Source organism: Drosophila mojavensis, unplaced genomic scaffold (genome assembly GCF_018153725.1).
Source record: "Drosophila mojavensis isolate 15081-1352.22 unplaced genomic scaffold, ASM1815372v1 contig_74, whole genome shotgun sequence".
In the NCBI taxonomy this organism is placed as follows: domain Eukaryota; kingdom Metazoa; phylum Arthropoda; class Insecta; order Diptera; family Drosophilidae; genus Drosophila; species Drosophila mojavensis.
The window spans coordinates 26,974,067-26,989,812 of record NW_025318899.1 but is presented as its reverse complement, the minus strand read 5'-3'; the positions used below and the strand labels follow the sequence as shown (position 1 = coordinate 26,989,812).

Below are 15,746 nucleotides of genomic sequence, written 5' to 3'. Positions count from 1 at the left end.
TGACCTCTCGCGTGTGTAACCAGACTTCTAGTTAAAATATAGATCCGCTGGACTATTTATATCTGTCGGATATTTCTGCAGATTAAATAATTTTGTGGAGTGCAGCGTGTTCCTGCACTGTTGTCCTTCTTCCTCTTGCTAATCAACTGTCCGATTTTCACTAGTACGTTCGATTACATCCATCGTAACCAACTGGCAACCTCGTCAGGACCACACTCGATATTGGTGTTAATTAACATCACTGACCAAAGAACACATAGATGAGACATGTAGAACAAACTTTTTCACCACCGAAAAAATGTGCATTAGGGACTACTCACCTTCGTAGTTGCTCGGCTCCGTCTCTTACGGCTCGAGCAGTGAAAATACAACACTACAAAGTCAGTTCGTTGCGAGCGCTCAAACGAAATGGTCCCATTCTTATATGAAGCAAGGCTATGCGCTATTTGTCCTACTCTCTCTCTCACTCTATCTCTCTCTTTGGTCTTTCAAATCACCGAACTCAGCAGCGCACAAAAATTGAATTTTGTTCGCGATGATCCCAGCTCTTTCCCTTTGAAGTGAAGGGTATACCTAATCATAAAAGCGTTTGTCACGCTCATGCAAACAAAACGTAAGCGTTTGTATGGTTATTCGTGAGAAAGGTATGAAAGCGTTGATACTCATGGCAATGCTTTCGCGACGAGTGTGCACACAGACACACACACTTGCAGTCTCTGGAAACATGAGCATTCGTGGCCTGTGTGCGTAACTTTTGCTGCTTGTAGTAATTTTAAAGCCCAGCATTTGCATTTGGTCGATTTTGTGCTCACAAACATACATACATACATGTATATACATATGTATATGTATATACATTTGCATATGGGTATGTATGTATGGAATGGGAAGATAATTGTCTCTCGATTTAATAGTTTGTAAATTATGTATGTGTTGAGAAACCATTTGTCATTTTTTTGCACATTTATCATTTTTTAGTATATTTGTCATTTTTTAGTATAATTTGTAGCTTTCATTATTATCGGCGAATGAAGAGCCGCATCGAGATCAATTATCGGTTAAGTCGATAAACTTATGTTAGTATTCAGTAAGCAAACGAACGGACAAGTTGAGCGTACCAGCAATTGGCTGTTATAGTTCATATAAAATAAAGATATGTTTAATTATTCATCATAAATTTGGTCCTTCGAGCCGGATCCGTTGGGCATTGCTACTGAATGCTCACTTGGAGTTGTTGGAAACAGCACGCACTATTGGAAAAGTGACGTGTTTTGTCTTGTATTGTTTTTGCTGCTGGAGACGCAGCAATTGCAAATTCTTGAAATTACGTATCGATGTTTGGCATCATACGTAATAAACTGCACGCACTATTGGAAAAGTGACGTGTTTTGTCTTGTCGTGTTTTTGCTGCTGGAGACGCAGCAATTGCAAATTCTTGGAATTACGTATCGATATTTGGCATCATACGTAATAAACAGCACGCACTATTGGAAAAGTGACGTGTTTTGTCTTGTCGTGTTTTTGCTGCTGGAGACGCAGCAATTGCAAATTCTTGGAATTACGTATCGATATTTGGCATCATACGTAATACGCAGTACGCACTATTGGAAAAGTGCGGTGATTTGTCGTAATGGTTTGTTCGGCTGCTAGAGACGCAGCAATTTCATCACATTAATTTAATACCTGGCTATTTTGAAAAACTTGCTGGCAACGCAGCAAGCTACAATGGAAAATCTACGGACTTTACTGGGAGCCAGAGGTAGATTGAAGGCAACAATTACTCGTATTTCTGGATATGCGGAGCATCCACCTGAGGGCTGCACCTTCTACGATATTGATACAAAATTGGACACGCTGGTTCAAGCTTGGAAGCAGTTTCTCAACCTTGGTGACGAACTTTATAAATATGAAGATGTGCAGGGATACGTGGATCCAGCAAGTGACAACAATGTATATGAGGAGCGCTTTGAACGAGCTTGTGCTCTTCTTAAGACACTGCACGCTGAGTACAAACCCCACAAACTGGAAGAAGCCAATACCACATCTAATGTGCTTGGGGAAGTAGATAATTCGCCCATCCAAGGCATTTTACAACAAATACAGCAACAGTCTCATATACAAATACAACAATTACAGCAACAGTCTTAGACGCAAATGCAACAATTACAGCAACAGTCTCAGATGCAAATGCAACAAATGCAGCAGATGCAAATGGAGACTATGGAGGCCTTAATGCAACGACTGCTACCACAGCAGGTGGATAACGAGTCACCGTCAGGCTCACAGCAAGGCGCAGGACCATCAGTGAAGGATTGGGAACTGCCACGGATTCATATCACACCATTTGATGGAGATTATAAGGAATGGCACGCATTTAAGGGTCTATTCGACAGTGCCGTTCACAGCAAGACAACGTTGACGAATATCCAGAAGTATCATCACTTAAAATCTTGTTTAAAAGGAGAAGCTGCGAAACTTATTCAGCATCTGCCCTTAGCCGATGCCAACTATGAAATAGCTTGGAATTCATTAGTTGATCGGTACGAGAAGCCTCGCTATTTGGTAAACGTGTTGTTGGATACATTTACTGGACTGCCCAAGGTTGCGGATCAAAACCCAGCATCGCTTCGATCGCTAACAAACGAAGCTGGTACCGTAATTCGGGCATTAGACGCCTCTGGACAGACGGATCGGGATTGTTGGCTGATTTACTTGCTCATGGCAAAGGTTGATGACACCACACGTCGTGAATGGTATGAAAGGAGTCAAGATATAGCAAATCCTACGATAACGCAGTTGCTCAAGTTCCTGGATGCACGTTGTGATCGGCTGGAGCTCAGTCAATCTGCAACTACGACAAGCAGCAAGCCTAGACAGGACAGAGGTACCAGGAACGCACATGCGCTACTCGCCACTTCAGAGCGCTGTGCAAAGTGCAACAAGGAACACGCATTGATGGCATGTACACAGTTTTTGGATCTATCTATTCAGCAGCGATATGCCTTTGCAAAGTCCAAACACATGTGCTTTAATTGTTTGAGACTTGGCCATGGAGTGAGCGCTTGCACATCGAAGTCATCTTGTAAGCATTGCAAGCGCCGACATCACTCACTCTTGCACTTCGACCAACGTAACACTAAGGACAAAGATGACCCACAGCAACATCAGCGGGATGATTCAAATGAGGCACCAGGTGCTAGCACAGTAGTAGCACTGACGAACGCCGTTAATACTTCAAAAGGTGGCAAGGGTGCAAATATGAGAAGTACACTGCCAACGGCGCAGGTGTATGTGCGCAATCCTCGAGGACAAGACGTTGTTTGCCGCATATTATTGGACTGCGGCTCGGAGTTGTCCTACGTTTCGGAACGGTGTATCCAGACATTGGGTCTGGCCCGTTCACACTCTCGCATCTCTATATCTGGAATATCATCAATCAAGGCAGAAACAACAAGAGGGCTCTGTTCACTACACATCAAGTCGCGAGTGTCAGATGCATCTCTTGTGGTCAAGGCACACGTGCTTGGAAACATTACTTCGACACTGATGAGAGAAACTATAAATGCAGCAGACCTCTCTATGTTTAGCGGCCACACCCTGGCAGACGCCGCATTTAATACCAACGCTTCAATCGACATTTTGCTTGGCAACGATCACATTTGGACGGTTCTTACTGGAGATAAGTTGTGTAATCTTCAGGGAAACACAATTGCTATTGATTCAATATTTGGATGGATCATCATATCAGTGGCAGGAGCGTGTACAACTACAACTACGTCACTCCTAGCTACCATGGACATCAACACATTGTTGCAACGGTTTTGGGAACTGGAAGAACTTCCATCGTTCACGTCTGCCAATAAAGAAGATGAGTTAGTGGAGACTCATTTCGTCCAAACACACTCCCGTAATGCCGAAGGGAGATACATCGTCGAGCTACCATTCAAGCAAGGGAACCCAGAGTTTGCAGACACCTTTCATGGAGCCAAGTCTCGCTTCTTGGCAGTTGAGCGTCGTTTAATGAGGGATGCAGCTTTACGATCGAAGTATGTGCAATTCATGAGGGAGTACATACAACTGGATCACATGAAGGAGGTGGATGCAGAAGAAGACGCCACCTCGAAGGAGGTTTTCTACATGCCGCACCATCCAGTGCTAGGTGCAAAGCTGCGTGTGGTATTTGATGGCTCATTTCAAGACCAAGATGGTCGGTCTCTAAACGATGCGCTTCATATTGGTCCATGTATACAACGCAATCTCTTCAACGTATGCATGAGGTTTCGAATGCACAAGTTTGTATTTTCGGCTGATATTGTGAAGATGTTTAGACAAATTTTGGTTGCACCTAAACATCAGGACTTTCAACGAATATTATGGAGAGAACACCCATCAGCACCATTGAAACACTTCAAACTCTGCACAGTTACATACGGGACTGCGTCTGCGCCATTCCTTGCAGTCCGGGTGTTAGAACAACTTGCCAAGGACCACGAGCATGAGTTTCCTAGAGCAGCTAAGATATTACTTGAGGATTTCTATGTGGACGATGTATTAACAGGAGCCATGACAGAGGAAGAACTTATTGACATTCAAACTGAGCTGGTTGCACTCATGTCGCGTGCGCAATTGGAATTGGGAAAATGGATCTCAAATAGCACACGACTATGCACCGCGCAAGGTGATAGAGGCAACATGTCAACAGCAACATCAAAGGTATTAGGTCTACATTGGGATCCTGGAGAAGACAACCTTGCATACAACATTGTATTATCGGAGACTGCAAGCTGCACAAAGCGACAAGTGCTATCCGATGTAGCACACATTTTTGATCCTCTGGGCATTTTGGCACCAGTGGTAGTCCAATTCAAGATTCTACTGCAAGAACTTTGGCTGCTTGATTTGGATTGGGACTCTGAACTTCCGATGAAACAGGCGCACTCTTGGCAGATGTATCGCAAGGACATTTCGTCGCTACAACAGCTAAAGATACCACGCTTCATAGACAGTCACATGGATCACATCGAGTTACATGCATTCTCAGACGCTTCGCTTAAGGCATACTCTGCGGTCGTCTACAGCAGAGTTGAGTATAGTGACGGCTCTATAGGAGTATATCTTGTTGCTGCTAAGACTCGCGTCGCACCTTTAAAACTAGCAACGCTGCCACGCCTCGAACTGTGTGGAGCTCTACTGCTGACTAGACTTGTTAAGGCAATTACATTTGAACAGATGCGCACTCTGCTTACACAAATAGAAGCAGTCGTGAACTCCCGTCCATTATGCGCAACTTCGGACACAGAAATTGGATTCTTGTCACCAGCACATTTTCTGATCGGACGGACGTACACTGCAGTTCCAGATGGGAGCTACGCAGAGGTACCAACCAATCGCTTGGGATATTGGCAACATATTCAGGCAATGCTTCAAGGATTTTGGAAGCGTTGGCAGCAGGAATACTTAACGGCATTGCAGCAACGACCCAAATGGTCTACCAAGATGCCTAACATATCCCTTGGAGACATTGTACTCATCAAGGATTCGCATACGCCTCCAGCAACATGGAACTTAGGACGCGTAATCGAAGTGTACCCAGGAGAGGATGGATTAGTACGGGCAGTTAAACTCAAGGTCGTTTCTGGAGAGATTATACGACCCATCACGAAGATAGCAGCTCTACCACATTCTGAAACGGAGTTTCAGGGGGGGCCGAGATGTTGAGAAACCATTTGTCATTTTTTTGCACATTTATCATTTTTTAGCACATTTGTCATTTTTTAGTATAATTTGTAGCTTTCATTATTATCGGCGAATGAAGAGCCGCATCGAGATCAATTATCGGTTAAGTCGATAAACTTATGTTAGTATTCAGTAAGCAAACGAACGGACAAGTTGAGCGTACCAGCAATTGGCTGTTATAGTTCATATAAAATAAAGAAATGTTTAATTATTCATCAGTATGGTTTGCATTGTAAAGTGACTGTCGAATGGGCCTTTATGACTTAATATGACATGTGTATTTCATGTCCCATTTGAAGTATATATTTATAGTCTGCAACCCGAAATATTCCAAAGCATATACATACATATGTTCATATGCAATTTTTAAAATAAGCATATGTTCATACATATAGAGGTCAAGATGACATAAAAATCATGCAAGTAAAAAAACAAATATCAAAAGTATTAGAAAGTGCACTTGTCACTTTAGTTAGCTAATTAAATATTTCTATGTATGTACATAAATGCGATTCTGCAAATCGTATTTCGAACTCTAAATCGTTCACACAATTTTAGATTGAGGTAGGTCCACGCCAATGCTCATATCCCATGCATACACACAAAGACATATGTACACATACGCACATGTAAAGGACAGAGGCATACAAATGCTTCTACAAGTGATATCCCATAATTGTGAGCATCGCATCTCATGCATACACACAATCAAATGTACATATGTATATACATGTATGTATGTATGTTTGTGAGCAAAAATCGACCAAATGCAAATGCTGGGCTTTAAAATTACTACAAGCAGCAAAAGTTACGCACACAGGCCACGAATCATGTTTCCAGAGACTGCAAGTGTGTGTGTCTGTGTGCACACTCGTCGCGAAAGCATTTCCATGAGTATCAACGCTTTCATACCCTTCTCACGAATAACTATACAAACGCTTACATTTTGTTTGCATGAGCGTGACAAATGCTTTTATGATTAGGTATACCCTTCACTTCAAAGGGAAAGAGCTGGGATCATCGCGAACAAAATTCAATTTTTGTGCGCTGCTGCTATTTGAGAGACCATATAGAGAGAGAGAGAGAGCATAAAGAGAGGGAGAGAGTAAGGGAAAAAGAGCGCATATCCGTGCTTCATTTAGTAATGCGTGCATTTCGTGGCAGCAGTCGCAGCACACTGATTTTGTCTTGTCTTATTTTCACTGCTTGAGCCTCAGAAGACCGAGCCGACCAAATACGAAGTTGTCCGGTCCGCTCAGCGCATTTTTTCGGTGTTGAAAAAGTTTGTTCTACATGTCTAGTCTATGTGTTCTCTGGTCAGTGACCCAAAACTGTTCAACTAACAACGATTGATCCAATTAAGTGAAACAATCAAAGGAACAAAAACCCACTCACAATTTCGTGACTCCCAAACAAACAAGTGCTTAACTAAACCAATTAAACGGCTCCATCATGACTCTGGAATTGTCGGAGACCCACCTCAATCAGGCCCTAACCCTTCTAAGGCAGGTGCCTACATTCCACGGTGACACCAATGGATTAAGCGCTTTCATCAGACGCATCGACTACATAATGCAGCTATATCCAACAAAAGACGTCCGCCAGCATAGCTTAATGTATGGAACCACCGAGATGCTGCTAACTGGAGCAGGACAGCGAGTGTCTCAACTCACATAAGCCGCAGGCTGGACTAGTCTTCGATCCGCCCTGATGAATGAGTTTAAAACTCACACACCTTGCGAGGAACTTCTACGGCGTTTGTACAACACCAATTTTAATGGAAGCCTTTCGCTCTAACACTGTAGAAAATGCAGTTTTCCCGATTTGCCACGCCCCTACTGGGCGTAGACACCTCATTTTGGGTCAGTTCTTAGAACGAGATAACGGTACCCTAACTGCAAAGTTTGAATGCTTTACCCTCAAAAAATGTGAAAATTACAGAGTATTTAGTGAGTTTAATTTGACCTTTACTAGTACAATCAAACATAAAATAATAACCAAACATGAGGCCCCCATCTATAAATACCTTTATAGACATCCTCAAATTCTTAACCAAGAAGTCAACAAAGAAATTAATGAAATGTTAAAACAAGGAATCATTAGAAAATCTAATTCACCCTATTATTTATGTTTCATGTTTAGGGATACCTAAAAAAGAGGACGCTTCCAAAGAAAAAACAAATAGCGCTTAATCATCAACTATCGTGGACTAAATGAAGTCACAATAGATGATAAATACCCAATACCCACCATGGATGAAATCTTTGATAAACTTGGCAAATTCCAATATTTTACCAGTATCGATCTAGCAAAGGGCTCGACGACATAATCATATTCTCAACCTCACTAGATGAACACTTAATTTCCATACAAAAGTATTTAACAGATTACGCAAAGCCAATTTAAAGCTCCAATTATATAAATGCGAATTTATAAAAAAAGGAAACACAATTCCTAGGACATATAATAACAACAGAAGGAATCAAACCTAATCCCGATAAAGTAGCAGCTATAATGAAAAGTTTATTCCAAACTTTGCCAAAATAAAAATTATATAACCAACCAAGATTTCATCTCAGCATTCGAGAAAATGAAAGTGCTTATAACAAATGACCCAATATTAATCTACCCACATTTCAACAAAACTTTCTCTCTAACCACAGACGCAAAAAATGCGGCTATAGGAGCAGTCCTCCCACAGGACCACAAAGCAATCTGTTTCGCAAGCAGAACTTTAAACGATCACGAACTTAATTATTCAGCAATAGAAATGGAACTACTAGCCATCGTATGAGTTACCAAATATTTCAGACCATATATCTTCGGTCAAAAATTACAAATTTTTAGCGATTATAAACCACTAGTATGGCTACACAATATAAAAGAACCGAACATGAAATTACAAAGATGGAAGATTGAGTTAAACGAATACGACTATAATATTAAATATCTACCAGGAAAATAAAACCACGTAGCAGATGCCCTCTCTAGAATCAAACTAGAAGAAAATCTCTTAGGAGAAGAAATAAGTAGCTCCCGAGCAACCATTCATAGTGCTCAGGAAGACAACCAAAACTTAATACCTATTTCAGTAAGACCTTTAAACTTATATAACAGATAAATTGAATTCATAAAAGGTAACAACGACAAAATCGACATTATACACTATTTTCATAAAACAAATATAAAAAGTAAGAAAGCTGTAGTCGAGACTGCCCGACTACGAGATCTCCTGAACGCTTCGAGCAACTGATATTTCAATAATTATTCGCATATGCACACATACACGCACACACACAGACATACATACGCACGCATAAACACGCATTGGTTGCAGTGTTGGCTTACTATGGGAACTTAATTGCTTAATAACTTTTCTTCTGGATGGACTATCTTCATGAAACAGATTATAAATATAAAATACATAAATATACATGTATTTGCTAAAGCACAAGTCCCTAGTATTTGAAATACGCCTTTTACAAATGTGAGGGTGAGAGGTGAATAAGAGGTGGGGGTAAATTTTGACAAAAAGCGAAATTGTATAAAATGCATATAATAATACCCCATTTTCAATGGGAAATCAGGATATAATGGTTTTGCTGAAATGTATGTAACAAGGAGAAGGAGGCGTGGCAAACCCCACAAAGTATATATATTCTTGATCAGGGCGACGAGCTGAGTTGATTTGGCCCTGTCTGTCCGTCCGTCCGTATGAGCAAAAGGATCTCAGAATATATAAGAGCTAGAGAGCTGAAATTTGGCATGCATACTCGTGTGTACCACTAACCAGAGAACACATAGACCGGACAAGTAGTGTAAAGCGTTTTGCACACTTTTTTCGGGAGTTATCTCCCAGACACTTCGTATTTGCTCGGCTCTTCACTTTTTGGGTTCGGGTTACGAAAATATACGAAAGCACAATCATTTCGCTTCATGCGCTCGATCGAGATGGTCGACTGTTGAACAAAAGATCCCTCTACGCTGAATGTTTCCCTTGCTCTCTCTCTCTCACGATGCTCTCTGCTCTCTCAAATATGTAAATGTATGTATGCATGTGAACACAAGCAGCGCTCACAAATTGAAATTTCTTCGCAGCGAGAGCCCATGCCTTCCCTCAGAATGAATGTTTTTTCAAAATGTGGTACCTGAATGTTTTTTAAAAATGTGGTACCTGATTAATCCCAGTGGGCAAAATGGGATGTGTTTTTTTATACTCATTCACGAAAGTGAATCAGTATATTGGTTTTGTGCAATGTCCGTCTTGCTGTCCGTCCGTCTGTCCGTCTGTCCGTCCGTCCGTCTGTCCGTCTGTCCGTATGAACGCAATCTATTTCGGCGCTATTGAAGCTAGAGACTTGAAATTTGGAACACATACTCGTGTATATCTCCGATTTATAAAGTGTTGAAATTTTCCCGATCCGCCCTCTAGGGGCGTGGCAAATCGGAAAATGCATTTTCCGATATACCAGAAATCATGTTAGTTAAAGAGCTAGAAAGCTGAAATTTGGTATGTAGGTCCGCGTTGACCACCCAAGATCACGAGCTATTGCGGATATATCTACGCCCATTGGGGGCGTGGCAAATCGGATAAAACTGTATCTCCTAAAGTTGTAAACCTAGAATGCTGAAATTTTGCACGTCAGCTAATGGTATGACTCTATAAAGTCTAAAAATAAAATTATAAGTCTATGCCCATTGGGGGCGTGGCAAATCGGACCTGAAGATATAGTGATTTTTTAAATTCTCCTATATTTTGGACACTACTGATGGCAGAGACCTCAAATATTGTATATATACTCGGACTGATCACCCAAGACCAAAAAGTTTTGTCGGATATATGTCCGCCCACAGGGGGCGTGGCAAACCACAAAAGTTTATATCTCCTAAAGTATAATAGCTAGAAGCTTTAAATTTGGATAGTTGAGTTACTGGTAGCCTCCTCTATCGATTCCCCAAAAATAATTTTTGCGCCTCTTTAGGGGCGTGGCATATCGAAAAATACCCTGTAATTTTCACATTTTTTGAGGTTAAGCATTCAAACTTTGCAGATAGGGTACCGTTATCTCTTTCTAAAAACTGACCAAAAAATGAGGTGTCTACGCCCAGTTGGGGCGTGGCAAATCGGAAAAACGTGTATAATCTACAGTATTAGAGCGAAACTTAACTACTAAATTGTTGATGGGATGTGAATGAGTATTCCGCAGTCGGTAACGCCCGACTGCAACGTTCTTACTTGTTAACCCTTGCACTTGTGCATACATATGCAGGTCAATTTGACACCTTTTTAAAAAGATGAATACGTAAATAGGTCAAATTGATCATTTTTACCAGAGCTTGCAAATGAGAGTTGAGCGTTTTTTCGTTTATTCTCTTCCTCGCATCATAACCAAAAAAAATTGTGCAGACACGTCTATCTCTGAGCGTCACTCTCTGTTTTCTTTAGCATCTGTTTCGCTCAGACGCAATGCGATCACTCATTCGTGTGACGCTCTCACATGAGTGTCGCGTAAAACTAACACGATTTTCCCTCACACAAAGCCTCTCAGCAAAAAACACTTTGACTAAAAAACTCAGCAGAAAATGTTTTTGCCTTCGTGTGCATGTAAATACACGCATACATACATACAAAAAGAACGCAGCAATCGCGCGTGATTACCCATACAAACGCAACTTACCGTTACTTCATTTAACTCAAGCAAACGATCAGTGTTTGACTTGAGGAAACGAAAACAGAAACAACTGTCTCCCTCAGAGCGCGAGAGAGCTAAGCCAGACGCGACAAAAACAGTTTCTGTCTGAGTTTTTTTGACTGTATCAGTGAAAGACACTTTTTTGCAGACAACGAAAAAGTGTTAACAGTTATTTGCGAGCTATGATTTTTACAAAAATTTGGATTAATCAGGTACCACATTTTTAAAAAACACTCAGGTACCACATTTTTAAAAAACATTCATTCTGATAGGTAAACCCACGATCATTGAATCAAAACATGTACTTAAACATAAGCGCGCCTCTTCAATCAAAGCCCAAAATCGTTCACACCATTGTAAGTTGAGGGAGGCACACGCCAAATGCTCATCTCCCATGCATACATACAAACACATACACACACGCACATGTAAAGGCACACAGGCATACAAGTGCTTCTACAAGTTATATCCCAAAATTGTGAGCAGCGCCTCCCATGCGTACACACAATCAAATGTATATACATAAATACATACATTCATATGTATGTGAGCACTTCACAAGATCGACCAAATGCATATGCTGGGATTTAAAATTGCTACAGGTAGAAAGAGCTTCGCTCACAGGCATACAAATGTTCATAGTACATGCAGCATACTGTAAGTGTGTGTGTGCATGCTCGTCGTGAAAAAATTTTCATTATGCGCACCAACGCTTTCATACCCTTCCCACAAATAATAACGAAAACGCATGGCAAACGGTTTGAAAAGTTCGGTATACTCTTCACACAGAAGGGAAAGCATGGGCTCTCGCTGCGAAGAAATTTCAATTTGTGAGCGCTGCTTGTGCTCACATGCATACATACATATACATATTTGAGAGAGCAGAGAGCATCGTGAGAGAGAGAGAGCAAGGGAAACATTGAGATCAGAGGGATCTTTTGTTCAACAGTCGACCATCTCGGTCGAGCGCATGAAGCGAAATGATTGTGCTTTCGTATATTTTCGTAGCCCGAACCCAAAAAGTGAAGAGCCGAGCAAATACGAAGTGTCTGGGAGATAACTCCCGAAAAAAAGTGTGCAAAACGCTTTACACTACTTGTCCGGTCTATGTGTTCTCTGGTTAGTGTGTGTACCCTGCACAGTACGAGTTTGCTTCATTTTTTTCGATAAATCGCCCGATAACTTTTTTATCGAGAATAATCGAAAAATTGATTTTGTTTTTTTTTAGCCTAATTTAAACACTCTTAGACCTGGAGTCTTTAAATTTGCGTTGTATATAAAGTTAATAGATACAAAGATTTTGTATTTTACAGATTTTTGATACCACGCCCCTTTCGCCCCCAATTTGTAATTCAATTGTCAAGTTCTAGAGACTTATGGTTTGGAATGCACACACATTTTAACCATATGATTACGCTCTGAAAGTTTCATTAAGATTCTATGTCTACAAAAGAAATTATTCAACAAATAAATTCTCATATTGCCCACATTGCAGCGCAGCCCAAACGCAGCCGCTGCTTACTGCACAGTTAGCAGAGCGCGTGCTTATAAGTGCATGTGTATGTATGTGTGCATAAAAGAAGTCCAGAATGATTAGAATATCAACTTGGAGGGTTCATTCCTAGTCAGGGTATCTCCTAGTCGAGCAGTCTCGACTAGAGCCTTCTTACTTGTTTTAATGTAGATTTATATGTACTTTATGTAATTTCGATTTTTGTTAAAATTTACCCCACACCCCTAATTTAGTAAAAGGCGTATTTCTAATACTAGAGAAAAAGCAAGAAATAAACGATCAGCTGATCAACTATCCAAATTTGAAGCTTCTAGCTTTTATACTTTAGGAGATATAAACTTTTGCGGTTTGCCACGCCCCCTGTGGGCGGACATATATCCGACAAAGCTTTTTGGTCTTAGGCGATCAGCCCCAGTATAGTATAGCAAATATTAAAAAAAAAAAAACACTATATCTTCAGGTCCGATTTGCCACGCCCCTAATGGGCGTAGAGTTATAATTTTGTCTTTAGACTTTATAGAATCATAAAATTAGCTGAAATGCATTTTGCAATTATATATTATAAATAAAAATTATATTAATATGCATGGTAATAACATAATTAAGATATACGATTGTAGCGTTCAAATAAACCACATCTCGATTGTAAACACACTATCAGATTATACCCAAACTATCTATGTAACAAATAATATAACAAAACAAGTAAGAAAACTCTAGTCGAGAGTGCTTGACTAGATACTACCACTAACCAGAGAACACATAGACTAGACAACTAGTGGAAAGCTTTTTGCACGCTTTTTCTGAAGCCCTAACACCCCAGACAGCTTTGGACTCGCTCGGCTCCTTAGTTTTATGTTCGAGCTACGAAAAAATACGAACGCACAATCATTTCGCATCATGCGCTCGACGGAGATGGTCAAATTTTGAACAAAAGAACCCTCTATGCTCAATGTTTCCCTTGCTCTCTCTCTCTCTCTCGATGCTCTCTGCTCTCTCGAATGTGTATATGTATGTATGCATGTGAGCACAAGGAGCAGCTCACGAAAATTGAAATTTCGTCGCAGCAGGAACCCATGCCTTCCCTTCTGTGTGAAGAGTATACCGAACTTTGCAAGCCGTTTGCCATGCTCGTGCAGATTGTTTGCGTTTTCGTTATTATTTGTGGGAAGGGTATGAAAGCGTTGGTGCTCATAATGAAAATGCTTTCGCGACGAGCGTGCACGCACACACTCTCCCTTGCTACATGTACTATGAGCATTTGTATGCCTGTGTGCGAGGCTCTTGCTGCCTGTAGCAATTTTAAAGCCCAGCATTTGCATTAGGTCGATCTTGTGAACTGCTCACACTTACATACATATGTTTGGTTGTGTGTACGCAGGGGCCGCGATGCTCACAAATGATGGGGTAATCATTGTAGAAGCATTTGTTTGCCTTTATATGTATGTGCGTATGTTTGTGTATGTTTATGTGTGTATGCATGCGACATGAGCATTGACGTGTGCCTACGACAACATAGAATTGTGTAAACGATTTTGGGTTTTAAAGCTGTCTGGGGTGTTAAAGCCTCAAAAAAAGCGTACAAAAAGCTTTCCACTAGTTGTCTAGTCTATGTGTTCTCTGGTTAGTGATACTACCCTGAACCCAACTAATAACAAGTAAAAAGACCCTAGTCGAGACTGCTCGACTAGGAGATACCGTGAACCCTCTAATCTAATGTTCTAATCAGTCTGCACTTCTTTTCAACACACATACATACACACGCACGTATTAGAACGCGCTCTGCTAACTGCGCAGTAAGCAGCGAATGCGCTTACTCTGCGCTGTAGTGTGGGCAACATTGGAGTAATAGCTATTTCAATAATTTTTCTCGTCTTTCAGCTTACACAAGAAACACGCACACACACACACACACACACGCACGCACGCACACACAGGCATACATACACACACACACATATACACACACACATACACAAACACATACACACACAAGCATAAACAGGCATGGGTTGCAGTGTGCGCTTACTATGAGACCTTAATTGCTTAATAACTTTTTTTGTGGACATACGATCTTCATGAAACTTTTAGATTATGATTATAACATGGATATGCATGTATTTGTCAAAGCAAAAAGTCTCTAGTATATGAAATACGCCTTTTATAAAAGTGAGGGTGAGGGGGTGAATATAAAGGTGGGGGGTAAATTTTAACAAAAACCGAAATTGTATAAATTACATATAAGCATACATTAAAAATTTGGAGACTCTAGCAATAAAGGTGTAGAAGATATAATTTTATAACTGGTTTTCGATAAGGGATTTTGTCGATAAAAAAAGATCGGGATGAGTTATTGATTTTTAATGATAAACTTGATATTCGCGCTGTAATCACGGACATTTAAAAAAAATTGAAGTCTCTAGCTCTGAAATCTCTGAAATCGACACGTTCATACATACGGACAGACGGACGGACAGTCGGACAGACAGACGGACAGGGCCAAATCGACTCAGCTCATCACCCTGATCAAGAATATATATACTTTGTGGGGTCTGCCACGCCTCCTTCTGCCTGTTACATACATTTCAACAAAACCATTATACTCTGATTTCCCATTGAAAATGGGTTCAAGGTATAAAATGTTTATTTCTTAATAACTTATAACGGAGTACAATTATCTTACGCGATGATTGATCTGAATTGAAACTGAACTGAACTGGTGATTGAGAATTTATTTATTTATATCGATGGTGGCGTGATTTTAGGGAAGCCGAGCGAATCCAAATCTGTCTGGGGTGTTAAGG

At 40.7% G+C, this 15,746-nt stretch overlaps 1 protein-coding gene across 1 annotated transcript; it reads left to right on the top strand.

The window, feature by feature from the left end:
* The first annotated feature begins 966 nt into the window (after positions 1-966).
* On the top strand, positions 967-5,959 carry LOC116804810. The gene is made up of 2 exons (XM_044009750.1): positions 967-2,145; positions 2,203-5,959. Exons 1-2 carry the CDS (start codon positions 1,726-1,728, stop codon positions 5,716-5,718), a joined length of 3,936 nt encoding a protein of 1,311 aa, XP_043865685.1. The 5' UTR covers positions 967-1,725; the 3' UTR covers positions 5,719-5,959.
* Positions 5,960-15,746: the final 9,787 nt, after the last annotated feature.